The sequence below is a fragment of the Tinamus guttatus genome, unplaced genomic scaffold, assembly GCF_059628265.1.
Source record: "Tinamus guttatus ecotype Peru unplaced genomic scaffold, ASM5962826v1 Tinamus_guttatus_pri_ptg000711l, whole genome shotgun sequence".
Classification (NCBI taxonomy): Eukaryota; Metazoa; Chordata; class Aves; order Tinamiformes; family Tinamidae; genus Tinamus; species Tinamus guttatus.
Window position 1 is genome coordinate 477429 of NW_028289245.1, and position 27988 is coordinate 505416.

Below are 27988 nucleotides of genomic sequence, written 5' to 3' on the forward strand. Positions count from 1 at the left end.
ACATGTTCTTTATCTTATATCTAAGTGCAGTTGCATGAAACAGAGATGAGTTAAGTGGCAGAAGATATGGCAGATGGAGTGGCAGTAATTTTGATCTTGGTGGAATGAGTGCAGAACAGCAAATATATCTGTCACTCAGACACCATCTGCTGGATGGCATGACAAAGCGATGGAAAGAGAAACTGATTTTTAAGAAAAGAATCATTTTTTTTTTCCCCTTTGAGTCTGTTACTTACAGAAAGAGGAAAAGTCCTGAAAGATTTTCCCTGTCTTGTGTGATGGTAGTGAATACCTGCAACCTATCAAGAATATGTAGTAAATAAGTATGCATTATATACTTAGAAGCCGCAGGTCTCAATTATTTATGAGACCAACTGAGCAAAAAGATCCTGGCAAGAGCTTCCGGAAGCTCTTCTCTATCTAACTTCTTCTATGTGGAAACACATGTAGTAACTGGGTGTCTTGCCCCCTTGAAAGCTTTTGTGTATTATCATTGTATTTGAACTATCGTGTTGGAGGTCATTTATATTCGATCTAGACTTACTCCAGCTTCAGCAGCAGTGCAGTAGCTCAACTTAGTGCAGCTTTTTTGTGTCCCTATGTCTTACTGAAGTACAAGTGTGTATGTTTAAATATAGACTACTAAAACAAACTGAATTGAGCTAAGTGAAACAAGGGATTTCTAACGATCATGGAGGACTGTCACCTCCCAAACCCTGGTAGTTTTAGGTGATAATTAATTATATTTCTTGTTTTTTTTTTTTCGTAGCTGATAAATGCACGGGCTCTTTTTCATAAGTTTGCTAGGAACAAAGCTGCAGTGAAGTTCCCCCAGCGCCCTGCCCTCCCGCGGTTCCCCACGCTCATTTCTAGGGCCTCGCGCTGCGGGCGCCCTTCACGGGGGCTCAGGGGCTTCCCCGCCCGGGGCCGCGCATGCGCAGCGGCCACCGGGGCGCGGCGGCGCATGCGCGCGGGGCGCGGGGAGCGCAGACAAGCGGCGCGCGCTGCCCGGCTGCCGCCGCGGAGGCCGCGCGAGGTGCGGCGCTCCCGCGGGCTGCCCAGGCCGGGCAGCGGGATCCGCGCGCCTGCCTTGGCCGCCCGCGGGCCCGGCCCGGGGCGGAGCGGGGCTAATGGCCGCGGCGGTGGCCTTGGGCGGGCGCTGACGGCCTTTTCTCTCGCGTCCCCTGCAGGAGCCCTGCTCGGCGGCCCAGGGATGTCTGGAGGCTGCGGCGGCCCGTGAGGCTTGTGCCGCCCGTGCGGGCCGCGGAACCGGAGCCGGCGCGGGTTTTCTTCTCCAAAATGCGCCCTTGACGGCAGCGGAACATGGAGCGTCGCACGGTAACGAAAGCGAGTCTCGCCGCGGGTGCTGGCGAGCCGCGTTTCCCTCGCGGAGCGTCGCGTGGCCCGTGCCCGGCGCTCTCCCTGGGAGTTACCCGAGTCTTCGTGTTATGCTCTGTGTGTTTGCGTGGAAAAACTGAATGCACGGCCCTAAAGGTGTTAAGAAGATGTAAAAAGATGTTTTTGCCTGTTTTTTGTTCCTTTTAATATAATACACTGAGTTCAGGGAACTCAGTGCTCTGTCTTGTATACTGTAATAAATGCGTCTTGTATACTGTAATACATGAGAAACACTTATTTCCAGTCTCTTTTAAAAAGAGTCAGCAATACCCCAGGACTGATGACTCGTGTGTTCTAGAGAAATGAACGCTGCAAAGAAAAGGATTGGCCTGGCTGCCAGTGCTGGCTGCTGCTAGCTCCATGCTGGTTACTAAAGTTTCCTGCTAGGAATGCCCTATTATTAATAGTGCAAATAGAGCAGATGGGACTGTCACAAAACACTGGCCTCCCTCCTCTGAGGAGAGATCTTTCAGACCTGACGTAATGATCGTATTCTCGTGACTCATTGGCAGAGCTGAGTAATAAAGGCTTCCAGAGGAGGTAAGGATGGAGCCATAGGCAGGGTGCGAGGGGTGCGTGTGTTCCGTGGGGCCGGGGGGTTCAGCTGCAGGCCCTGTTTGTGCTGGTGCGGCTGGTGGGGCAGTGCTGGAAACCAGCGGTGTGGACAGACCTCCTCTCTGGCAACAGACACTCTTTTCCGTTCGAAGATCAGTACCAAGTTACTAGAAATGAATTAGAAAAATAAACCTTAAGAGACTAAAGATAGTATTGGTGTTACGTGGCTTGCTTAGCCTAAAACCATTGAACTGACAGCATCTTGCCCTTTAAACAAGGCAGTGTAGTTTTTTTATAATGTGCCACATAAGCTTTTTTGTGTGTGTGTCTGAAATCATCTCTGTAACTTCTCTCTTAATCCCCTATTCAGCTAGTAATCAGCAGGAGGAATTGCTGCAGTTTTGGGTGGGATAATATGTTGTATGGTTTAACAGGAATTGTTTTAGCTTCTAAGGTGACAGCATCTACCTTTTCTCCTCCCCGCCCCCCTCGACCTTTGAGACACTTTTCAGTTGTAGTGAGCATTGCTCTTAAGTTGGTTGATGATGAGTTTTTATTCTAGGTATGGTAGTTTCTAGGTGCAGAGATGGAAAAATGACTGTTGTGAGGACACCAAATATAATTTGTGGAATATTTTTCTGGATTGAAGATTTGTGAGTTTTAAGTTGTGTGTTCTTTTGGTTTTGTTTTTTAAACTTGATCTTAGTGGGTTAAGTATGGTTGAACATTCAGCTCTATCTAATGCAGGTCTGGATTCTGCGATGGTCGTTAATTCTGATAGTTTTGAGATCTGATAAAAGGCTGTGTAAATCAGCATTACCAAGACTTTATTTTTTCAGAATTTTTTGGGTGTTTACTGTTTGTCAGCACACTTTAAACTGTTGCAAGTAGTAATGGTGGAAAGTAATAATGAATTTGTATGTTTTATTTTACAAACTACTACTAACTGCCTGTGTTTGGAGACACTGTATTTGGTTAAAAATCGATAATCCATGCTGAAGTTTATGGTTGTGTCCTAGCCCAGCAGACTTCTGTCATCATTTCCTTTAAATAAGAAGGGTGCATGGAGATGCTCAAAAGGGAGAGTATTTTCTGAACCCTGAAATACTGTTCAAGACATTCAAGTATGTTGCTCTGCCTTATAAAGGAAGTGATTTATAGATACTAAGTGCTGACGCCGTTGCATGTTGTCATTCAAATCAGAGTGTATGCTCCTCTTAGATATAAGTTTTTACTTGAAGTATTTGCTTCTGTTTCTTTCTTCAGCCTGCTACTTGTTGGGCTTAGAAAGGTAAAATACAGTGTTTGACCAGGCCCTAAATGTGTGCTGAATACTAACCAATGAGATTTTTTGCATAGTATTTTGCAATTTTATTTTAAAACTGTTTGTCTCAGCTGCTCTGGATGCTGTCTCACTATGTTAACTGTCATAACTACTGCTTGTCCCAGCAATTAAATGCTGGTAGTTTGCCACTAAATAAACTTGAGCAAAACAGTCAGGACAGCAAGCTCTGAAATCAGGGCATAAGGAAAAACTTAGAACATGGTGGGCATGTTTAAAACAGACTGAGTATTTTCCTAAAGAAGTGTCAAGTTTTGGTGTGCCATTTTGTAATTTGTTAGCAAAAACTATTTTTCTGTCTTGCAAGTGAAGGATGCTCAATCTACAAAACAAAGATTTGATCATTAGCTGTGCGGGGTTGAAAAAGGCTTTTTGCCAAACCATGTGTTTGGAAACCCTAGTGATCAGCATAGTCTGTTCTTTAGATGACATTTGCCACCAATTAAGGAAGCAAGACATACAGGACAGGTGGTATGATTATAATTGATGGTCTGTAATGGTGTGAAGTGTTCATGATGTGGCCCGTTTCTATTTGAAAATCCTCTTTGGTATATTTCTGGCTGAAGAAATAAGTAATAACCAAGTAACCAAAGGCTTCTCTTGCATTAAACACCTTGTAGTTTACTCCTATAGTAATGTATGTGTTGTAAGACATTTCAAAGAAGTAACAAACCTAATTAGCTTAATATAGAATGGTAATCTATAGGACTAGTTTCTTAAAGTGTATTTCAGTGATGACTACTTATAAGTCAGGTGATCTTAAACTAAGTTTTCCAACTTAATTGTAACTGCATTCCGCAGTCTGAATGTGAATGTCTGAAATTAAAATTTCTGAGATCTTCCCCCTTAAACAGGCTGCTAAGATATTGGAGATTTGTTTGCATCACTGAACTGTAGTCATATTATCCTTTGATTCCTTTGCACTTTTTTTTCCTTTTTTAAGATGGGAGAGCTATATCTCCAGTCCAATTTCCTAGCACATAAATATTTGACTTACAAGATGAAAGCATATAGTCCTTGGCAGGCAGGAAAGTAAACATACACTGTTAAAAATTTGAAGCTTTTAGAGACTCCACGGTGTGTTATTTTTTTGCTTTCCTTACGGTAGCATTAAGGACATAAATCTTTACATTAGCAGTTATGAACCATGTCCTTTAAAAGTAACAAATCTGTGAGCCCTCTTGGAGAGAGTCTAGAAGAGAACAGTGAGAATATTCAAACCTTTAGGAAACATCTTCATAAGATACTACTTAATGCTGTGTAGTCGAGAGAAGATACCTCCCTTTAGCTACATAAGAAGTGATGGAAGAGTAAACATTGCACCGTCTCAAGTGTCGGAGTCTGTTGGACATGCAGATGGAGCGTCCCAGGTTTTTCTTTATGATGGTGATTCCTGTACACAGACTGGCCCTTTTGCTTTGCTGGTATCTGCTTGCCTCCTTGTGAGCAACTCACTTGCATGAAAAATAGCAAAAGGGGGAAAAAATATATGTATATTCTTGTAGTTTAAAAAAAAAAGCATTCAGAATGAGTATAATTCATTAAAACATACGGATCTTAAAAACTGCTTTTGCTCAAGGAAGCAAGCAACCATTTCATAAAAAACATCCTGGAATTTTTTAACAGCTTCTAATCTGCTTGTTGTTTGATGTAAATATTGGACTTGGCTGTAGTCAGTTCTTTAGAGACTGAAAAGTAAAACCCTCTTTTTGCAGAAGGATAATCGTTAACTGTTTAAAAACAAAACAAAAAATGTTTTTCTTACATCTAGGTGGTTATATTTTGTATGTGGATTCAGGAAAGAGGTGAAAGTTTGAAGACTTCTTCTAGAAAACCAGAAGAAAAACAAAAAAGCTGAAGATCTGTGAAACGTTCAAAGAAAGAGTGTTGTCTATTTTGAGTAATTAATGTATTAGTTCTGTATGTCAATTGTTCAATTGCAACACATGCAATTAAGTAAATGCAATTCCTCTATGCAGTTTCCTTAACTTGCTTTTACATATATACATGTATATATAATAACACTGTTATTGGCCCAGTAGACTTGAAGTATGGTAGTTTTCTAAGCTTTCTATAGAAATAATTTCATCTGTATCTATATTGTGACATAAACTACTGCTGCTTAAATTCTGCATTTTTTTCTTTTTTTTTCCTTTTTTTAGGAAGGTCGGTGTTCCTTGTATGCTGTAAATGCATCCTTCTAGTGTATATATTTAGCACTACTATCAAACGAAGCATGTATACTTAGTTCAAAATTTATCCTGCACCAACTAAGCATGAAAAATATATTTTAAAAGACTTAAGAACTAGCTGTGATGAAAGTACCTAAAATGGTTGCTTGTCTCTCCTTGGTATATATTTTTTTAACTGAAGTATGTATTTTGGAGGGACCTGTTTCTGGAGTCTCTGAAATATCTAAACAGTGCTAAATTCAGAGGGAGGATTTAAATCTTTTTTGTTGGTGATAGGTGGTTGTTTGATTCACTGTCAATTACAGACTTTAATATTGCGGTTTTAGAAATATTCAAAATACCGATTGCAGGCAATTGGGAACTTAATTGTAGGTCTGTAGCTTTGACAGTGTTTTATATAGATAATCGAGAAAGAGAAGCAGCCAGATTGATTGATCCCTCCTGGCATTTTGTGTCAGATGTCTCTGACTGGAAAATTGGTTTGGGGAGATAAATTAGCAAAGAGCTAACTTTGCTCTCCCTGCAAAGTAAGTGGCTTTTGGTCTGTTTACCTCTTTGATCTGGATTTCTGTGGCACTAGATGCATATGGCTCCAGCACAAGTGCTGATTTGTGAATCTGCAGCTGTGAAGGGCCACCTGTTTTGGTAGCAACTACTAAGAGTTTATTAATTGTAGCACCAAGTTATAGCTGGATGGTCAGTTATGTGTGGCAGTCCCTAAAGGAGTATGATCCAAATTATGTATTTCTTGACTCCTGGTTTTCTTATAATCCTCCAGCATTTCTAATTTATGTGCCTTTTTTTTTTTTTTTTTTTTGGTAAGCCAAAGTTAACTTTGTTTCTTGGCAATAAATACATCCTTTAATATGGATGGAATCTCTAGTTTAGTTTCTGCTAATGAGTCACTCAAAGCTGTTCCCCTTGTAAGGCTCTTAATTGGTTCGAGGAGGTCACATAAAATAATTGCTGTGCGTAAGCACTATGCTCAAATGAGGGTAAGAGAAATGACATTAAACATCTGCCTGCTCCTATTTGTCACGCTTGTTATACATGATGTGGAAAATTTGACCTATCATGTAGAGTGCTGAAGACTCTTGGGGTGACTGGCTGAGGATAAGCTCAGCATTTTTTTAGCTTTTGCTTCTGTGTGAGCAGAGTCTCCTCCTTTAGCTTGTGGTCGATACTCCTCTCACCCTTGTTAGGCTTTGCAAATCTCTGTTTGAACTATATGCTAGATTAAAAGATAATCATGTAACATGCATATTGATGTGGTAAGAAGTGACAAATGCTGATCTGAATTGATCAGTGGAAGGAAGGACCCCTCAGTGGAGTAAGGCAAGGAAAATAAATTTGCAGCTGCAGGGTGCCACAAGTAAAGAGAGGATTTAAGTATCTCTTGGGCCCTAAGCACAGTCAACACTGGCTAGTCCAAGTACTTTTGATTAGGATAGGATGTGGAATTACCAAATGCAAACAGGCTAAGGGGCACTCTTTAGAGGAGAAGGAAAACCAGAAAAACTTCTGCCTCAGGTCAGTCATGAGACTGAAGGGATTCAAGTCCCTCCAATTTACTTAAGGGGACTGTAAGTCATGTCTTGATTATCCGCTATAGGTAACTGCATGTTATGGGCATTTAGGCATGAAGATGATGTGAAAATTCAAGGTTCTTCAGAGTCCAAAAAAGCTATAACTACTAACATTCAGAGCCTGGAAATATTTATTAAGAAAATGAACCAGGATGTTTTGAAATAGGAAATGAGAATAATAAATAATTTTGTGTTGAGTTGGCAAGTCTTTAAAGCTGGATTTATTTGCTTATTTATTTTTTAATGGTTTAGTTCAAGTTTCTGGGAAAGTTCATTTGTTTTGTGTTGGATAGGACAGAGAAAACAAACTGAACTAGTCCCCCCCCCCCCTTTTTTTTTTGCTTGATCTTGGAAGAAAATTAACAGGAAGATTTGAAGACAGCTCACTGATCATCATGGGGGAGGCCTACTGACCTCAGCTTGCTGTGTCACCCTGCAGCTCTGTACTAATGTGTCTGTCTCATGCTCCTGTGCTTACACTGTGTAAATATTTTAATGTCCTGATATTTTAAAGTTTTTACTCTGTGTTTAGCCCTGCAGAATAATGTATTTGTAGGTGAAAGTAAAATGTAATTGGCTGGTTGGTAACATGAGGAGCTAAAAGAATATCTTTTTTCAAATGTCTTGCTCACACATTCATTAGTCAATTGACTGTCAAATTTGAATTCCTAAGGGAGGATATCATTTTCTTTCTGGCATGCTACAGGTGACTTTTTTCTTCCCTCCTTTCTACTGTATATTGGAGTGTGAAAATTCTGGGGTTAATTAGGCATCCCTTACTTAAACAGTTCATTTGTGTTGCCTGGCAAGTAGTAGCATAGGGATTTTTTTTCCTTTTTTTTTTTTTTTTAACTTGTATATGTATAGAGAGAGGAAGAAAAATGTACTAAAGTAAATGTTTTGTAGAAGATGCCTTTAATCATGTGAACATTTTTGTGATGATTCTGTAAATAACAGTTCTGTAAGTGAAACATTGTGTTCTTTGCAGGCTTAAGAGGGATAAGGCTTCACTAGAACTAACTAGAATGGACAGTTACTTTAAAGCAGCGGTCTGTGACTTGGACAAACTACTTGATGAATTTGAGAAGAATACAGGTGAGTTCTTGTGCTACCTTGTTGTACAGCACACTAATACTGATTAAATGACTTGCTGCAGAATTTGAAAGTAGTATCTCTTAAGAAAGCACTTAAATAGTTGGGATTTTGTGAGGTGGGAGTATGCTTTAGAAATGAATGTGTTTAATAAACTTTAATCTCTTTTTGCTTAAAATAGATGAATATGACTGCTATAGGACACTTCAAAATCCATGCGACCCAAAAAAACAGTCACTATTTTCAGTTTTGGAACAACATGCATTTCCAACACCAAAGCTACAAGACGATGCTAATACTTGTACAGGGGAAGAAGTTTCTCTAGGCAGCTGTGTTGGAACAAGTGAAGTGGCTCCGAATTACTCACTGCAAAGTGAGAGGAATGTTGCTGGGCTTGATCTTTTGTCCACTGTGGATGGTGGTTCCTCAAATGAAGCCCAAGCTTCTAGCCTGCGGAGGTGCAGTGTACCTGTGTGTGATCTTGTTAATGACACAGGTAACTTAATCCATTCAGTGGGTGCTCATGAAGATGCTCAGAAGTTGCAGCCAGCTGACTCGCAGTATAGTGAAGACTGTTTGCTTGACTTTGCCATGCCTCCCATATTGGCTCCTGTTCAGGGATCATTCAGCTGCAGTGATGTTTTGTGTACACAACAAAGTGATGGGGAGTCAATCTTGCAAAATTCAGGACTACTTAAAACCGAAGAGTTGAATCATGTTACTTTTAAATCAGGCAGTTATGCTAAAGAAAAGATTTTGGATCCCTATGATGATAAATGCACGACAGACTCTCTAAAGGCTAATGAGACTTTTGATCAGGTTGAACAAAATGCTCGCCTTAATACTGTATGTGCCCGTGACACATCACAGAATTCAGATGTGCACAGTCCCAAAGATGAGACAACTTATGAAAAATTGCCGTGTGAGCCACAAGATGATAGTGCGCGCTCTTTAGTGAACAAAGAGATGCATGGAAGAAATACTGTGGAAAACATGGGCTTAAAAGACGAGAGTAATGTTGAAACCCTGCCTTCAGATCTGCCAAAGAGTCCTCATTTGCACAAAAAGAGTGCAACATTACCCAGAAGTTGTGTTTTATCAGGTTCCTCATTTCAAATAGAGAATAAAATAGAAATAGAAGAGGAAAATGCGGAAGAAAATGTAGGCAGTGAAAAAGCTGGTGGCAAAGAAATACTAAACAGAGTTTCAACTTCATGTATTTCAGTTGAGGATGTTCAGGCTTCACTGTCATGTCTTCCACTTCCTGTATCTATATGTGGTTCATTAACTGTAAAAGAAGAAAAAATGAATCCTCTACCTCAGAATGAAGTGACAGAGGTTATTAGTGATATTTTAACTGTTCGTGCTGGAAAGTCTAAAACAGACCCACTTGATAAGGAGTCCCACAAAAAGACTGACTTGCATGAACATGACAGATATCTACCTAAAATCAGCCAAAGCTTTGTAGAAAAAGATGTTGGCGAAGAGAGGCATGATACCGAGAATAGAATCGATTATGGTGATTCTCAGCAATTTGAAACGCTTGGTTCTGCTTTTCCCATTTTAGAATATGAAACTGAGCCATATGGTGCAGAGTTTTACTATGGTGAAAGTATTAGTCCAGATTTAGATGAATTTACTGTTGAGGATAATATTATTAAAAGTGATACTCTAATAAGTGATGCAGAGCTTGATGATTTCTTGTATGGACAAAGTCTCCAGCCAGTGCAACAATCTTTAGAGGGTGATAGTAATTTACTGGAACCTGATGCAAATGAAGCAAACTTAACAAATGCGAAAAAAATGGATTTCACAGAGGCCAGTGAAGAAGGTACATCTGGCATTACTGTTAAATCATCTATTACTGACTATAAATTGGAATCTGCGATGGAAGAGTGTCAGTCTTGTGTTCAGGATGCAACTGAAAGTGACAGTGAAGTTTCTGTTTCTGCTGTTCATACTGAAGGAGCAAGACCAAAACAGTTGCTTGACCTTTCCCAAAGAGTAAATGTACCTGAGGGAGAAAATCAGGAAGCCACTTCGGTAACACCAAAAGCTCCCAACTCAGGCACCAGTGTTAGTTTCGAACCTGCTCACTCTGGGGAAGGCAGCTGTGAAGATGGAGGAAGTAAAACAGCTGTAAAAGGAGAATCACTTAAGAAACCTCTTCTTTTGGGACAGAAACAGCCATCGTGGGTTCCTGATTCAGAGGCACCCAACTGCATGAACTGTCAAGTCAAGTTCACATTTACGAAACGACGACATCATTGTCGTGCATGTGGAAAAGTAAGTTACCGGGGAAGGGTGTTATGTTACTGAAAGCAAATTCCCTCTGCTTTAGAGACAACCAAAATATAAAGGGGAATGAATGATGTTGGAATTTTCCTAGGATCTAGAGGATGTTTTATTAAAATAATAAATTGGCTTTATTTAGTAGAGACTTCAAGGTCTTTTGAGGAAAACTTCTCTTGGACTATGACTTTGTATTATGATAATTAAAGGGATGGAGATAAAATGTTCTTTTTGTCTTCTGTTAGTGGCTAGGCTTCTGTATCTCATTTTGCATATAATAAGGAACATGTGACAGTGTGCTTTACAAAAAGAGTCATTTTAGTGAATCTGTTTTGTGCTCATACACCATGATTTAAAAAAGCAAGCAAACGACGAAAACAAAAAAACACAATCTGAGTTAAGGTAAATGGTTATATTAGCTGCAAAACACTGTCCACAAATTGAGCAAGATCTTGGTCTTCCAGGAGCTGGGAAAACAGTGCCAGTACAAAGAACTTGTAATCAAAATCTGACATGCTAAGTGTTAAGAAATATGTATAACTTTTCTGGAGGATTTGTGTGTGGAAAAGTGTGCATACTTTGCAGGGTGAATCACTAGTTAACCAAGTCACTAGTTAACCAAGTAATTTAACCTTTTCCACTGTATAGTCTTTTGCAGTCAGTAAATACCATCGAAGCTTATTTTAATCCAAATTTTCCTCTCTGTTGCAGTGGCTTAGTGTCATGCCAGTGGATAAACGCAAATATTGATGGACATATTTTTCAGTGTTCCTCTGAGGGGCTGGTTCTATTGTAGCTTTATAGATAAAGAGCTGTGACACAGATTAGCGCCAGTATTTCCTAGCTTTTTACATCCACAGTTTTGAGATAGAGATCTTGAGAGCTATTTTTTTCCTAGAATACATCATTTAGCACCATGTATTCAAAGCGTAGTTCACACTTGCTTCAACTGCTGTAAATGTAAAGTACAACCTGACTGAAGTTGGGCACCGAGTTAATGGAGAACTTACTGTGAAAAGCTAGGAATAGACACGCTCCATCATTTCGCAAAATATCCTGTTGAAATTCTGTAACATTTTAAAATGCAGTTCTTTGGAGTAGCGTTCCTTTGTTTCCTCTTCACATCCTCCATGCCATTTCTTGCCCTTCTTCTGGAGTTGGAAGCTAAAGCCTCCTTCATTACACAATGCTCTTTACAAGAGGCGACTGTCAGCATTGGTCATGTCATGTGTTAGGAGAGAGGTCTTATGTCTGCGGGGAGGGAGGGCAGGTCTTGGCACAGCTTAATTAAAGGAGCATCGTAGCGTGTGTGCGTTGGGAGATTACAGGAACGTGGCGCAGGCTTTCTTAACCCTAGCACTTAGGTAACAGAGTGCTGTGCAGCTCAGCATCATAACTTTTCTAATGTGCAATAGATTAGCTTGTGCCTTATGTCTAAAAGAGGCAAAACAAAAAAAGCGAATAAACTGTCTAATGAAGCAGTTGAGTTGTGCCTTCAACCACTTGCACTTGAGAAGAACTGGTAGAAATTCAAGGTTTTCCTCCATGGACTGTGCTAGCAGAGATCTGTGTAGTACTCAGGTGGTTCTGTAGCTGTTGATTAGCAATGAAAATGGCTCAGAGAACTCTTGTAGAGAACGGTTTTATTTTAATTAATTGGACAGGATTGCACAGTTGTAGTCCAAGCTACAGATTTTTTTCCCCTTCCCTCCCCCTCCCCCCATCTGTCTTTAAAAATAGGCAGGATACCTATATTCCGTTGAGAGGAGGAACTTTCTGGTCTTCTAAAGCAATCTCCAGTATGTTCTTTAAATACTTTAAGGGGAGCCAATATCAGAAGGACAACTAAGCTCATTATTTCTGCTAGGGGGTTGGTTGGGGAGTCCACTTATTAAATTCCCTTGAAAGAAAATGACTCCCTGGCTGTGGCGATTGCTTGTGAGTCAGACAAGGCAGCTCAGACCTTCCTGGCAAGTTGCTGTGGTCATTGCACAGAGCCCTGGAGCAGCACACAGTACGCAGCATGAGGGTGACAGAGCCCTGGAACAGGCTGCCCAGAGAGGTTGTGGAGTCTCCTTCTCTAGAGATCTTCAGAACCCGCTTGGATGCAGTCCTGTGCCATGTGCTCTAGGTGACCCTGCGTGTGCAGGGGGGTTGGACTAGATGATCTCTAGAGGTCCCTTCCAACCTTAACCATTCTATGATTCTATGAAAAGCTTCCCCATTTTAGACAGCGCTGAACAGTCGAAAACACTGCAAGGTATGGATCATAGTTCTGTATTTGCTGTGCTTGGATCAGCTTGTGTCTGTTCCTATACCAACTACATCCATGTAATAAACTGCTGATATAGTCTGTTGTCTCATTATTTTCCATTCCAGACAAACTATTCCATACCTTTAAGGAAGAAAATGTTCTGTAGTCTTTTGTGGAAGAAATAGAGAATTTACTGCAATTACAGCTTCTAAGAAAAGAGGGAGTGTTTTTTTTTTTTTTTTTTTTTTTTTGAGTTGCTTGGAACGCTGTTAAGCCCTTAATGTAAAAGCATTATCAAAAATCTCAAGTATACTGCATTTTCAGATGTGAGAAAGTAAGTGAGAACTAAGAAGCAGGACTTAGTGTGTGAGGGTGTATGCTCTGCTCAAGGTGTTAGCCTGGCAAATGCTGTGGGGCAGTGCGCGGCCAAAATATCCATAGGTGGAAATGGGATATAGCTCATTGAAAAAGCTTACAGTATGGATAAATTGTGGTGTACTTCCTGAGAAATAAGACAAAAGGAACCCTGATCGAGTGCAGGTTTGACTAATCCAATTTATGGCTCTTTTGAGATTCTTAGTATAAACCTTCCCATCTCTTCTCCCCAAACATTTCTGCAGATGTATGTGCTAAAAACTCTACAAAATCTTCTTTTGTCTTTTCTTTCTTTCCTACTCTGAAGAAGGTTATCTGAATGCTTTGGATAATTCAATCTCTTTTAGTAAAGAAGAAGTGACTAAATGATAATAGGAGCTTAATTTGGGAAATGCTGCGTCTTTGCCTGTGATACTTAACTAAGTCTTGCTTTGGTTCAGGTTTTCTGTGGCAACTGTTGCAACCGAAAGTGCAAACTACAATACATGGAGAAGGAAGCAAGAGTCTGTATTGGCTGTTATGACTCTATTATTAAAGGTAAAAGGTTAAATGCTCATTGTAAGTAATTACAATAATTATTAAAGAAAAAAAGAAATGGTTAATATCTCTTTCATCTTTCTCCTTTTGGAGAAGTTTCACTGCTTCAATTCATTTAAATTTCTGTATTGTTTCTGAGTTGGAGGAAGAGGATAGTTGTATCTCTTTTAGTTGGATTTTTTTTTTAGTCTTATTTTAAACTTTGACAAGATGATTTCTCTGTATGTATACAAACAATCATATAGATTTGGACTCTGTAGAGTTTCTTCTAAAACTGTGCCATTTGGTCATCTGTTATAGCACCTTAGAAATATATATATATTTTCTTCTGGTTGAAGGATTGCCTGCTGCATGTTTAAAGGTTCTACCTCTGCTAGTTCTAACCTGTTACTTGTCCATTTATATAGCTTCTTGTCTTATATTCTTATAAGTTTATTTAACAGACCAACAGTAAATGGGTTGGAAAATAAGGATGCTTTATGGGTACAGCAGGAGAAGGTTGATGCTCTGATTTTCAATACTTAAATAAGTTGAATACATATTGCTTTTTTTTTTTTTTTTTTTTTTTTTAAGATGACAGTTCCCTGCACTATCCAGTTGGGGATTTCATGCTTTTGAAAAAACCTTTTTCCTTCTTGCTGTACTAAGTAAAGCATTGAACTGCCTTAGCAGTGTGGACAGCTTGGAATTTCTCTGCATTTCATTCCTGTGGGTTGCCTGAGTACACATTAACTTGAAGCAAAGTATGCCTACCAAGAGAAAATTTACTGGTTTTATACATCAGATAAATAACTACCAACTGAAGGGCATATGACTCGATAATTGTTAAATATTTCCACCTGTGTATGAGGATTATGCAGTCCAGTGTAGAGTCATTGCTAAATGTCAGGCTGTTTTTTTTTTCTGTGTTGGGAAGAAAATAGACAGAAAAGTGTAGAAAATCAATAAAGTTAGTTTTTCTTTTATACAATACTTGACTATTCATTTTTCATCACCAGCATGCACTCCTGCAAAAAAAAAAAAAAAAAAAAAAAAGAAACCTTACAGTGCAAATTTATTCAAATGCAAGGTGTTAAAAAATTAAGTGCTTCCTTTCTTTCCTTTTAGCACAGGCATTTGAAAGGATGATGAGTCCAACTGGTCCTATCCCTATTTCCACTGTCTCCTCTGAATGTTCTTCTGCTGTTCCACCTTCACAGGAGGCACAGGCAACTGATAGTTCCAGCTGTCCTTCATCATCTATGTTGTTGCCTATCTCTGTGCTTAAACAACCAGGTATCGAAGGTATGTTAAATATAGTGTAATTTTCTAACACTTTAGAGATTTTTTGGAAAGTTTTTTTAGTTGAATTGTGGGTATGCAAATATATATGTATATACATGTTTGGTATATGTTGTTCTTTGCGGGACTCAAACTGAACCTCTTAACTGAGACTAAAAGGAAAGTTGTCTGTAGCTCTGACTCAAATGTATGAGCTTGACCAGGTCTGTGTTAAGTCTTCACTCGTGAAATGCGGATTTTTTTTCTCTTGTTTTTTCTATTTATATTGCGTCTTTTTTTGGGGCATGTACAACTTTGAGCAGTCTTTCATAGCCCAAGAAGCCTCTGACCTGATCGCGACTTCTAGGGCTCCCGCAATAGCAAAAAGTAGTTGTTTAGGTGAAAATTGTTGGGCAAAAGTATTTGTTCATTTTCTGGGTAAAGATGAATGAGTAGTTGCTCAACAATCTTTATTCCACTTTTTTTAATACATTCAATTTTCTTCAGTTAAAAGAAGCTTTAAAACAGTGCAGTAAACTTTTTTTTCTTTTAATATATTTCATCTTCCAGGAATGATGTTCTTTCTATTCATGCCTTACTGCAGAGGGATGGTTGAGAAAGCCTTCCATATTTGGGAACTGATACATTTTGCTATAGCATGACAATTTTCTCTGCAAACATGAGAATCTTTTGTATATATTTGCCTGACTGGAATTTGGCAGGGGTCAAATTGTGTACTTTTTCTTGATTCCAGTAAACAGATTGATTTTTTTTTTTTAATCTTTCTGAAATGTTTTGTTCTGTTACTAAGTTATTTCACATAAAAAGATTGGTAACCTTGTAACTATACTGTATGAATGTGACTCAGTCTTAAAAAAAAAATCTTGGGAGAGAGGGCTGGAATGTTGACATTTTTCTTTAAATCCCTTCTAGCTATTAGGACAGTGTGATAATATGAACTCAGTGTTGTTTTTTTCAATCTGTCCAGGGCTGTGCCCCAAAGAACAGAGGAGAGTGTGGTTTGCCGATGGTATTTTGCCAAATGGTGAAGTGGCAGATACAACAAAACTTTCGTCTGGAGCAAAGAGGTCATCACAGGACCTAAGTCCAGTAAACCCTGACTTGCCAGAGATGCCTATGGTATGACTTAAGAAGTGTGTGTAGGTGCATGAATGTAGGTCTCATGTAGTAACTTTATTGATTGGGACCCCTTATGCACAGCAACATGACTTTTGCTTGATTGCTTTTGGAACCTGAACCTGTTTTTTTGTTTGTTTTTGGTTTTGTGTTTTTTGGGTGGCTGTGAAGTTCTTGCATTGAAAGGTTGTCAAGACCATACTTAAATAAAAGAGATCATGTCTCTTTGGAGCATATGTGAACTTTAAAAGTGATATAGTCAAATGTATTCCAAATCAGTCTTTTTCTGCACAGCCTTTTGATTAGCTGCATTTGTAGTTACTAACATGTTTATAGTAAAGCAGCATAACACTTCTGTGATAAATGTAGTGAGCTGGGGGAGGGATTTGCTTTTTATAAGATATATTCATGTTGAACTGTACTTGCACTTGTCAGAGAAACTGAAGTCCAAAAAAGGTATGAGTTTGCTTTGGAAGCGCTTGAAGAGTTTGTCAGACTCGACCCTTTTTAAATAAAACTTATGTCTGAAGTACTGTTTTAAGTTGAACAGGTGAGACAAGATCGTATTTACTCACACACGAAGATGTCTGACATCACCTGTGTATAACACAAATTGGGCCTAACTTCTGTGAAATGAATGCTAGTAAATGTGAGTTAATTTGAATAACAGCTCCCTTAAGTTATAGATGGATCTTAACTTTTATTAATTGTTCCTTTCCTTTGTAGAATCTTTAATAGAGTCAGTAGCCTGAGGATCAGTCCAAGATAAGGAGGAGAAAGCATTTTTTTTGAGGAAATATCCTTACATATCTATTAGTCAGCAGTGGTAAAGATAATGCTGTTCTTGTTGATGAACCAGCATTTTCCAGAAAGATTCATCATGTGCTCCTAAAAATCAGGCAGTCAGAAGAAAATGCCCTCTCAGAGGTCATAAAGGTAGAACTGCATAGCCAAGTTCCCTGAGGAGGGAGTGTGAAGACAGAGTAGTATGTGTTGGCCTCGATGCTAATCAGCATACATGCAGATGATTGGTAAAAGTAATTGGCAAACAGATTTCAGATATTAATGAGCTGGCTGCTAAAATGACAGATGTGGTTGTATGTCTTTAAAGGCAGCATAGGAATATATATGGAAATTGCTTTCAGCTGTGCTTATTGATGTTATGTTTAGATAAGGGGAAAAAAACAAAACTTAGTGATTAGCCCAGCGAAAATATTTACGTGGGTGTCTTTAAAAAAAAAATAAGGGGAGAGGGAAGGGGACGGACAGAATGTGTGTGCAAACAGATAGAAAGTAAGATGGAAAATCATTACAGAACCAAAGCACTGATGTTTTTCGCAGACCTAGCAGCTTTTTTCTCTCCATTTTAGCAGTCAGGACAAGAACATATCTTTTGTTTTGGGGAAAGGTTAAGGCCCTTTCAGCTGCAAAAGATAAGTTTTAAAGTAGCATGGACGTAACAAAATAGGAGATGGTTAGTGGGTTTTGTACGTGACTTCAGACGGCCCAGCAAACAAACATGTACTGCACTGAAAAGTGAGGTGGGTACTTCTTCATGCAACCCCTAATCCTGAACTTACTGCCACAGGGCACTATGGAAGCCAAAGAGATAAAATCATGTGAAATACCATCAAGCAAATGCATGGGAAGTTGTTCATGAAGGCCAGTTTACTCATGGCTATGTATTCTTAGGATGTGGTTTTGGGGATAGTGATGTAGTTTGTGCATTCTCTTAACGGGGGATTTTCTGGAGCTAGAGGCACTAGGATAGGGCAAGCCTAGAGCTGTTAAGCCCTTTCTTGTTACAGTGAAAAATCTTTTCTCTTAAGATAGGACCCAAGTCTATGTGCACTTGTATGATGACTTAACAGATTGGAAAGGCGATATCTCGTGACTTGATTTGTCTTTTTTGATCATGGTTCATATCATAGCCTGATTATACTCTGTTAGTTTGTCAAATCTGTTTTACTGAGGGAGCACCATAGGTTTGACGCCAAACCTGGAAATGAGTCATGCTGTAGAATGGCAGACTCACCTGCTAATACCTTGTGTGAAAATATAAATACACATATAGTACTACATGACTGATCTAAATTATGACAACAAAAAATATTCAAAAGATCTGAATGGGGAAGCTATTACTAATAGTAAGCAGGTTGCTTAAGTCATATGTGTTTCTTCTGTTGATTGTGTTGTATCTGACTGTGATATATTAAAATGATCAATATGCAGCTCTGATTATAATTTTGTATTAGAGAACAAGTAAATTAATGATGCATCTTAAGCTAAAATAGGGACTAATGTCTTTTAAAGATGGGAAAAAATGTAAGATCTAGGAGAGTTATGACTTTCTACCTTTCTGAAAGAAACACCTGTCAAAAATCTGAAAATATTTTTTCTCATTGATTTTTTTTTTTTTTGCTTCTAGTGTATAATGTTATCAGACTGGAGTGTAGACTGTGCTGTTTTTGTTTTCTCATAGGTTGTAAATCCGGAAGAGAATGACACGTTAAGTGGTGTAAATCCAAAACCAAAGGAAGTAATGGATGTTACTGCAAGAACTGAAGAACTGCGTTGTGAATCTTCTGTTCCTTCACATGATAGGCAACAGGCCATTCCTAGGCAAGCTGAGCTGGTGCCTGCTTACAAAACAGTAACTCCAGAAACGGAGGGGTTTTCTACTGCTGCAGAAACCGAAAAGTCTAGTCCCAGCTCGGCTGATGGGACTAAAAATGATTTGCCTGTTAGTCCTTCAAGTTACAGAGCACTATGTGGTCTTGAAAAGTGTGTTAGTAAGGAAGTCAGCCTTGTTCCTGATGGTGATAAACTGCCGCCACTTTTGCTTGCAGCAGGAGAAAAAGGAAAAGGTAAAGTTTGAGCAAATTGTTAGCATCATATCACTTGATACAAGATTTCTAAATAAGAATGTTCTGTGTGTACACACTATATTGTAATAAAATTTCAACTTTCTTTTATGTTGTATGTTGGATCATGTTTGATAATGGAACGTGTATTGTTAGAGAGATTTGCCCCTGTGCTACAAAATCACTTAATGTCACACAATAGTGCTTGTGATCACTGTTACAGTACCAGTATGTGGATGATGAGACAGCATATATAGTTGATCACTAGTTGGGAATTGAACAGTAGCCCTAATTTATGCCTTTACTACAAATCCTGTTTTGCTTTATATGATAGGGTAGGGTCATTGTTTGATTGGTAGTCATTCCAAGTTTGAGAATACCACCCTTTTAAATATAGGAGAGTGGGGCTTTCACCTATGATCTGTAATTTTTTTTTTAACATGTTAAACTAAATCTTAATTTATTTAGATCCTCTAGTGGAAGAACATCCATCTTGCCAACAGGTCACCTCGCTTCTTGCAGAAGGAGATCCTAATCCATTAACCTTCATCCTAAATGCAAACTTCCTTGTGAATGTCAAGTTAATATCTTGTAAGTAGTGTACATTTTCTTTTCTATTAAATCAGTCTGTTTTCTCCTCATTATAAAACAATATCACTGTGGTATCTACCTTTAATTAAAGATTCTTCAGAAAAGTGCTGGTACTTCTCAACAAATGGACTACATGGCATGGGTCAGGCAGAAATTATCATTCTATTGCAGTGTTTACCAGATGAAGAGAATTTCCCTAATGAAATACTCAAATTATTTATTGAGATCTATAAGGATGTGATGAAAGGTACGTAATATCCAACTGCATGTTTTACTATCTTCTTGCTTATCTTTAAAGCTGGAAGTTAATCTAATTTTTACTGTATTATTTGTTGGTATCTAATAGCTTTGTTGAATAAGTTGCTTAGAACCTAAGTTAATCCTGCAACAGGAGAGTTAGAATTTGGCAAGTTTATCATTCATTTAGTTTTGCAAACCTCCTGTTGATTTTTTTTCTTTTTTTTTCCTTTTTTCTTTTCCTTCCCCTTTTAGTTGTGTTTTGTGGGAGGTTTTGGGTATAAATCATTGAGTCGCCAGTTAAGGACCTGGAGTTTCTCTGTAGAAGTACAGGAAAACATCTAAACTTTTGATTAACATAACTCAAACTGTTACTTAAATGTAAAATGATACAATGAAATAAATTGTGTACTGGAAAGTTTACACCTTGAAGTTTTTTTAGTATTTGTTTGGAAAAATCTAGCCTTGTATTGAAGGCTGCCTAGTTAATAAATGAGACTATATAACACTGAAAATCTTGCAGACATCCAAATCCATACCCCAAATCCACATCAAAATCCATTTCAGCAAGTCTTAAGATGTATCCTGTAGTTTAAAGTGTGTAGGAGAGCTACTGATTTTAGGCCACTTAATATTTTTCCTCTTATTACTGTTGATATGCAAATACTTCATCTGTCCCTTTTTCAACAGGAAGGTTAATAAGAAATATGGATAACTTCACTTTTAACGAGAACTGTCTTGGTAATAAAGATCACGGAGGCTTCCTGTTTGTTTCACCAACTTTCCAGAATTTCGATGACTTGCCTTTGCCAGATAACCCTTTTCTGTATGGCATTCTCATCCATAAGTTGGAAATACCCTGGGCAAAAGTTTTTCCAATCCGTTTAATGTTGAGATTGGGAGCAGAGTATGGGGGTAAGTTTTATCGCTGAAAATGTCTCTATAAATGTAAGATTACCCACGAGAATGTGTGGTAGGCAAGTGAAAAGTTCAAAGTCATCAAGACTCTTGGCGGTGTTTTGTATTACACAAATGTAATATGTAAAAAAAATACCTGCAGGTGTTTCCTATTTCAGTGATCAGTTTTTCATCCTCATGGTATTATTACTCGAGCAATCAGTAAGCCTGGCAGCTCCTCTCTCAGCTGGTGACCCAAAGGCTGCACCCGGGGTGTTTCCTTCTGTCTGTCCTGGTAGCTGCTGTCGGATGTGACAGAGGGAGGAACTGTGCAGTGGTGGAAAGTTAGCAGTGGCTCTGGTTCCTAAGGCTGCCCAGGTTTTGTTGAAATTAGAGTAAACTCTAGCTGAATACATAAATACTTGGCTTGGCAAATTTTTTTTATAGCTGTTAATTGATAAACATCGCTTTTTTTTTTTTTTTTTTTTTCCTCCCCTCTTCTCCACCCTAGTGTATCCAACGCCTGTAGTAAGTGTCAGAGACCGCAAGCCACTCTTTGGAGAGATAGGACACACAATTATGAATCTGCTTGTTGTGAGTAAACGCTCATTCTCTTCCGTTCCTATGGCAATTTAGATGAGGTGAAATAGCCTTGCAATTCTGATATTCTTTAAAGCTTTTTGTTGTTGTTGATGTCTGTTTGTTTTGTTTTTTTTTTGGCAAAAACAATGGGTTAACGTTTTTATTCTTCATACATGACTTGGAACATTCCTAACAGTATTTGTGTGTGAATTTGAAAAGCTATACCTTTCATTCTATTGTTTTTAGCATATTTTCTTGTAGAAGGAACCACTTCAAGTCATAAGAAAAAAAGTATTTTTATTAAATTGGTAATAGTCATTCTGACAGCTGCTCTAGTCTAAATAACCTGTGTGTACATGATATTTCAAGTCACTTTATCAGTACTACTAGACTAAATGATCAGTAAATCACTCTTCCCCTCTTGTGATGTGTATGAAGGGTAAATCATTAGCTATATCTAATATCACTACTTTTCAGGTTGTTGCATGCGTAGATTAAATGGGATCTCTTAAAATGTGGAAGTGCTGCATACACTTCAGCCATCTGTTAACGTAAAGACTGTCTGTTACAGGATCTTAGGAATTATCAATATACTTTGCATACCATAGACAACCTATTTGTTCATGTGGAAATGGGTAGAAGCTGTATTAAAATACCTCGAAGCAGATATAATGAGGTGAGTATTAAAGTCTTTCTAATCCAAACTACTTTAATCTTTATTTTTCACACAATACTTGTAACATCTTTAACTTGGATGCTTTAAAAAACAAGAAAACACATTAGACCCGACTGTTGGGAAAAGAGTTGTTCTGATTTCTGTGATGAGTTCCTAGGCTGTTGTGTGTGTTACTTGTCCTGCTAGATTGCAGTTCCCCAGGTCACTTTGCTGTCGGGACTTCGAGTTGATGTGCATCTCTAGGGTGAAATTATCTGAACAACCCTTTTCCTTCTTTCTGGATATGTTGGATGGTGGATATTGAGTGGGAAATTGGCCGTTAGGATAACTGTTAAGTGATGAAAGAAATCAGCAGTTTATCTGAAATCTTTCGGAAGATATTTTCAAAGAGAACCTTTTACGCAACTGCTAAAGCACTGTTCTGCTTACAGCTTCAAGGAAAATTATTTTTGCCAAAGTGTATTTCTTATTACAGTTTGCTTACTTTGGCTTCAGCAAAACAAGTGCATAATAAAATGCTTGAGGCTTAATACATGCATCAGCCTTACAAGAATAAAAAAAAAAACCCACAAACGAGGTATTCTAACATGCAGAGGTTTTCAGACTTACTTATTTATCCCTTTCTGAAATAGTATTTTTGGTCACGCACAGAAAATTTTCCTCAGCTCATCATAGTAAATTCTATGGGGCAAATCCTTTAGGATGAAAAATGACTAATTGTTGATTTGTCTTGGGACCCGCCATTGTGTGTGTTTGTTTATTGTTTTTGTTTTAATATAAGCTCTTCAGTGTTAGAAAGATTTTTTCATAGCTCTGCAAAGCAGAGATCTGTGTCAATCTCCTGACAAAAAATTTTGTACTGGCAGATGATGAAGGTGATAAATTCTTCAAATGAGCATGTAATTAGCATTGGAGCCAGTTTTAATAGTGAAGCAGATTCTCACTTGGTGTGTGTGCAGAGTAAAGATGGTGTCTATAACACACAAGCAAACAGCGCAACTGGGCACCCTAGGAAAGGTAAGTTGCCTAGTTTGTGGGGAATTATCACATTTTGGGGCCAGAAATGGAAGATGCAGTGACTTAATTTGAACAGAAGTATAGTGGTCTAAAAGTAAAATAATTTAAATGCATTTTTTTAAAAAAAAAATATATAATCACTTAGACATCTTTTATAGATGCGATTAAATACAAATTAATACTTTTGTCTATTTTCATTTCTTAAAAAGATCTTATTTACACTTTCATGCCTCATCAAGTTCTTTAGTTCTTTCTAAACTTAGTGTGAATTGGGGAATATAGTTATAGGTGCAGACATACTGTCTGTGTAGCTGAGTATGTAAAACATACAACAGTGAGTATTTGTATACAACATCTATCAAATGGGTAACACAGTAAAGTTTTGAGGTGTTGGTAATGTACTGCATTCCATCTGGGCTGTTCATTCTGTGACTGCAAATTGGGGTGACGTGGTGGCATTCATTTTATTTCTACTTTTTCTAGTCACAGGTGCAAGTTTTGTGGTGTTTAATGGAGCCTTGAAAACATCTTCAGGATTTCTAGCTAAATCCAGTATAGTTGAAGGTAAGAATTTAACAATATGTAGTTTCTTATTTTATATATATGTGTGTGTGTGTATATACACATATATGTATACACATACATATGACTGCTAGTCTCTGTATATTTGATTATCATAAAAGCTAAGCTTTTCATGATTTTTAGCTTTGTAGAAAATGTATTGCGAATCTGGCTGTATTAAAAATGTGTGTTGATCCATCTGTTTAATGTATATTGAGCTTTAACTCAATATATATTAAACTAAATTAATTAAGTGAAGACACTTAATCAATCCAAATATTTTCTTTGCAGTTGCATGTATCTAAATTTGTTTTCAGTGATGAATTGATGAAATACAGCTTTTGATACATAAATGTCAAAAAGTTGTAAGATCTAGCTCTGTCGACCAGAAAAGTTTGTATTATGCTTCCTTTCAGTGTTTAATGCTGTAGTTGGGGGATGGAGTTCAAGTTATGACCTGTATGCCTTTATTAAGAAGGTGCATTCTTCCAGAATTTAGGCCAAGATTCTACTAAAATACCCTGCTGCTGCTTCTGTAGATAAGTGAGAATTTTAACTGTGTTTTTTTTTTTTTTTTTAGATGGACTAATGGTACAAATAACACCAGAAACAATGGAAAGCTTGCGTCAGGCATTGAGAGACCAGAAAGACTTTAGAATAACTTGTGGCAAAATGGATGCAGGAGACCTAAAAGAATATGTAGATATTTGCTGGGTAGAAAATGAAGAAAAAACAAACAAAGGGTAAATGTATTATAAAAGCAAAACCTCTTTTGTAATTCATTTGTTTACGTTTAAATATCCATCTTTTATTTCAAGGAGTTTATCTAATTCTTTTTATTTATTGAAAGGAGGAATTTGATTTAAATATATAAATAAAGCAATGAGATACTAAGCTACCTGCAATCCTCTAGATGTCACTAGCAGTATATCTAATTTTGCATATGGTGTTCATGCAATTTTTGCTCTCTTGTCTGCTCTGAAAGTTGACAGTAAGAGGCCTTAGGGTGTTTTTTGTTGTTGTATTTTGGTGTTTGGGTGTTTTTTATTATTTTTATTTACTGATTTATTGTCAAATGTTCTCTTCCAACTCTGCGGTCGGTCACAGTGCTGCCTTTTCCTACTGATTGCTTACAGTGCAGCATTCAGTCGGCAAGGTGAAATGGGATGTAAGACCTCCTTTTATGCCCCATGATTTGAACGTTTGTTTATATAGAGTCAAACATTAATGATGATTGCCCATTACTAATTCAAACTCACTTGTTCATGTTTTAAACAAATACATGGTTTCTCAGGCCAGGGCTTGATCTGCTGTCCCTTTTCCTGTTTTTCCTGTGGTTCTATGATCAATTAGAACAAACAGGGGCTTTATCTAAAAACATTTCTAGTGAAAGATAGGTTTTGTATTGAATGAGCAGTGTGTCTGTGTCCTATTTAGGCTTATTTGGTTTTGGAGCCTCTGTATTTTCATGATGTAAATTCAGTATTAGATTTTTTTTGTTATATGTCTAGTCATTCTGATTTTTTTTTTTAAATATTGTGCTTTACGCTGAATAACTTGTATGAAGTAAGATGTTACTGTAACTATGTTAACTATGTTATTATCTTCTTTTGTAGAATTGTAAGCCCGATAGATGGAAAATCAATGGAAGGAACTCAAAGTGAAAAAGTACTACAAGGTGGAGACTTTGAAACAGAAGGCAGAATTATGAAGTGTACTGAAGTTAGTAAATTATATTGTACCTGAGTGGGTTTTTTTTGCCACTGCTTAGTTAGGTGGTAGAGATGCTTCCAAACCAACTATCTACTTAGTATGTGGCCATACAATTTGCCAACTGTTTTCTGTAATTCTTTGATCATTTTACAAATTTTTCATTTTTTCCTTCAGAAAAGAGACTTAGTCATGTCTGTAAGTTTTGGTAACTACATAAGTATGTAATGTGGATATCTCATAGCCACTCAAGTGTTCCCATAATCATTCAATACATATTTAGATTGAACAGATAAATTATTGGAGTATTTTTACCATATTGGAATGCTTTGCCAAACATGGGTATTTATGGCTTTTTTTTTTAATAACCAAACTACTAACTGACTTCTCTTCTTTACTTTCAGGTGTACTATTTTCAAAAGGATCTTGAACTATCCAGTCCTATTCCTCACCAGTTTGCTAAAGAGATTGCTATTGCTTGCAGTACTGCTCTTCGCCCACATCTTAAAACCTTGAAAGATAATGGAATGAACAAAATAGGCCTTAGAGTTTCCATTGACTCAGATATGGTAATCTTTCAACTTCTATTGCAGACACTACATTTCAACTGAAATCTTTACTTTAAAGACATTACGTGCCTTTCTGATTTTTTTTTCCTCTCCTTTTTTAATGATACCACAGATTCAGACTGAGAATTAAATCTCATGTAGAAACTGTTCAAATAACTAGTTCCCCTTGAAAAGGGTAGACTTGATTCTTCTTCTGCCCTGTGTCTTAATAGCTTGCTTACAGTGTATTACCAGTCCTTCCCTAGTTCTAACTCTAGTACTGATTTGCTTCCAAGGTGAGTCAATTTACAAAATCATAGAGATAGTTTTCTGATTATATGGCTTTCTTGAAGCACAGGTTTCTGCTATTTTGGATCCTTAAGAGAGTTCAGTAAGAGGTACATGCAAACCCTGTATAGCAGAAGAGAACAGGTCTGCACAGCTGAGGCTGGGAGAGAAAGCAAGGTTATCCAGCAGATGATGCCTCTGGAAAGGACACATAACAAGTTCTAAGCTTCCTTGCTTCTGTAGGTGGTATTTTCAGTAATACTTATCTTATTTCAGAGAACCTCATAAATCAGCTTGGTTTCAGCACATTGTTGAAAACTAAAAGCTAGTCTTATAAGTAACTGTGATACTAGGAAAGTAATCACATCATTCTTGGACATCGGTCTGGAGCAGTTTGGTGTGCAGAAAGCGTGTGGCCTTACAAACTCAAGGGAAATGGTGCTTGTTTCTCAGTGGCAAACTTTAAAGTGATGAACTGGCCTGGAAACACATCCAATGCCTCTGTCATTCAGTACTAGGTGAAATGATTACCCTCTCCCCCCCGTGAAGAGTCTGAAATTCTGTGTCATCTTGTTAATATAAACTTTTTTTTTCTTTCTTTCTAGGTCGAGTACTTGGCAGGTTCTGGTGGTCAACTTCTTCCACAGAACTATCTGAATGAGTTGGACAGTGCTCTGATTCCTGTGATCCATGGTGGGATGTCAGATCCTACATCTTTGCCATTGGAAATGGAGTTAATATTTTTTCTTATAGAACATCTGTTTTGATGAGGATGATGTATATTGCATACAATATACTGATTTGCTAGATCTAAACACCAAAGTTGTAATGCTAAAAACACTAAAAATATCTATGTCACTAAAACTAGTTTTGTTTTAATGGACTTTAAAACTGGATATTGTTTAAAAACAAGCAAACCAACATCAGACTCTTTCTGGTTCTTTTGCCACAAAATAATTATGGTTTTTAATATTTCCTAAAGTTCTGAAACTTTACACTTAATACAGTTGCAGAAGAGCGTGGGTTTTGTTACCTCTTTTCACAATTGTAGCTTCTACTATGTGTAGTGTAACTATAAGCCATAGTATCTGCACTGTTGCCTCTTGACCTCAAATATTATAAAAATTGTAAACCGTTATAAAAATTCTTAGTTAGATCTAATCTACACCTGAAGCACATGCTCTGCATGTGCAAATGAGGTAAACCTTATGAAGTATACTTAGCTGGCACAAAACTGTTCTCTTGCCTCGTGAGATTCAAATAGATCTTCAGTAGTTGACTACAAGCATCATGTGCAGTACAGATTTTAAGTGCATGCTCTTTGACACTTGGGTGTGATAAGCAAGAGGAGAAGATTTTGCAGGTATGTTTATGAAGTCTGTGTAGTGGGAGAAGTCCTGACTTAATATTAGAATATTATGCTGGTGCTTCAGGAACATACACTTCTAATTTTTTTTATAGAATAATTGATTTCGTTCTTGTATTTAAAAGGATTTATCTAACTTAAATTATGCTATTTTTATAAATATTGCTATTTTTTCTTTACTCTGTGTTCAAAAATCCTGATACAATTTGACATTCCAAGGATGATTAAGAAGCCCAATTACCCTTGAAATCTACATGTAGCAATAAGTCAGCCAAGACTCCTGTCATATCTTTTCTGCTCCCTTGTGCTACTTTTTGACACCTCTTAGCGGCTACCTTTATTTTCAGGGAGAACAGATGTATTAAGTGTGAATTTTCATGGACAGACTGTTTTAATATACCTGAGGTTCTTGTATTTTTGATATTGGGTCATTAAGATCTATTTATATACTTGCAATGCATGTGATTGTACAGAGGTTCAGTGAACCATAATCAGGGTTTGATAACTGTCACTTAATTGTTACCAAGAACAGAACCAAAACAAAACTATATCCAAGCTCTGCATTGTTTTCAGTAAAAATGCTGGTACAGTTTTATAATGAGAGATAATTAAAATTTTTGCCTTCTTGATT

General features: G+C 37.7%; 1 protein-coding gene across 2 annotated transcripts; it reads left to right on the plus strand.

The window, feature by feature from the left end:
- The first annotated feature begins 1309 nt into the window (after positions 1-1309).
- ZFYVE16 (zinc finger FYVE-type containing 16) lies at positions 1310-27955 on the plus strand. Of its 2 annotated transcripts, XM_010221543.2 has the most exons (18): positions 1310-1338; positions 8062-8168; positions 8347-10451; positions 13527-13623; positions 14731-14907; positions 15872-16023; positions 18503-18887; positions 19353-19475; positions 19567-19722; positions 20403-20627; positions 21121-21203; positions 21763-21867; positions 22734-22884; positions 23368-23448; positions 24026-24188; positions 25062-25167; positions 25560-25724; positions 26597-27955. In XM_010221543.2, exons 2-18 carry the CDS (start codon positions 8099-8101, stop codon positions 26756-26758), a joined length of 4506 nt encoding a protein of 1501 aa, XP_010219845.2. In that variant the 5' UTR covers positions 1310-1338; positions 8062-8098; the 3' UTR covers positions 26759-27955. The 2 variants fall into 2 exon arrangements, with proteins under 2 accessions (XP_010219845.2, XP_088393105.1); XM_088536979.1 differs by lacking the exons at positions 15872-16023; positions 18503-18887.
- Positions 27956-27988: the final 33 nt, after the last annotated feature.

Bases quoted from the DNA above. Each gene is read 5' to 3' on its own strand.
- ZFYVE16 (XM_010221543.2), top strand. From the start codon at position 8,099: ATGGACAGTTACTTTAAAGCAGCGGTCTGTGACTTGGACAAACTACTT. The intron at 20,628-21,120 runs GTAAGTTTTATC...TCTCCACCCTAG, and splicing joins ATTGGGAGCAGAGTATGGGG to TGTATCCAACGCCTGTAGTA. The intron at 24,189-25,061 runs GTAAATGTATTA...CTTCTTTTGTAG, and splicing joins GAAGAAAAAACAAACAAAGG to AATTGTAAGCCCGATAGATG.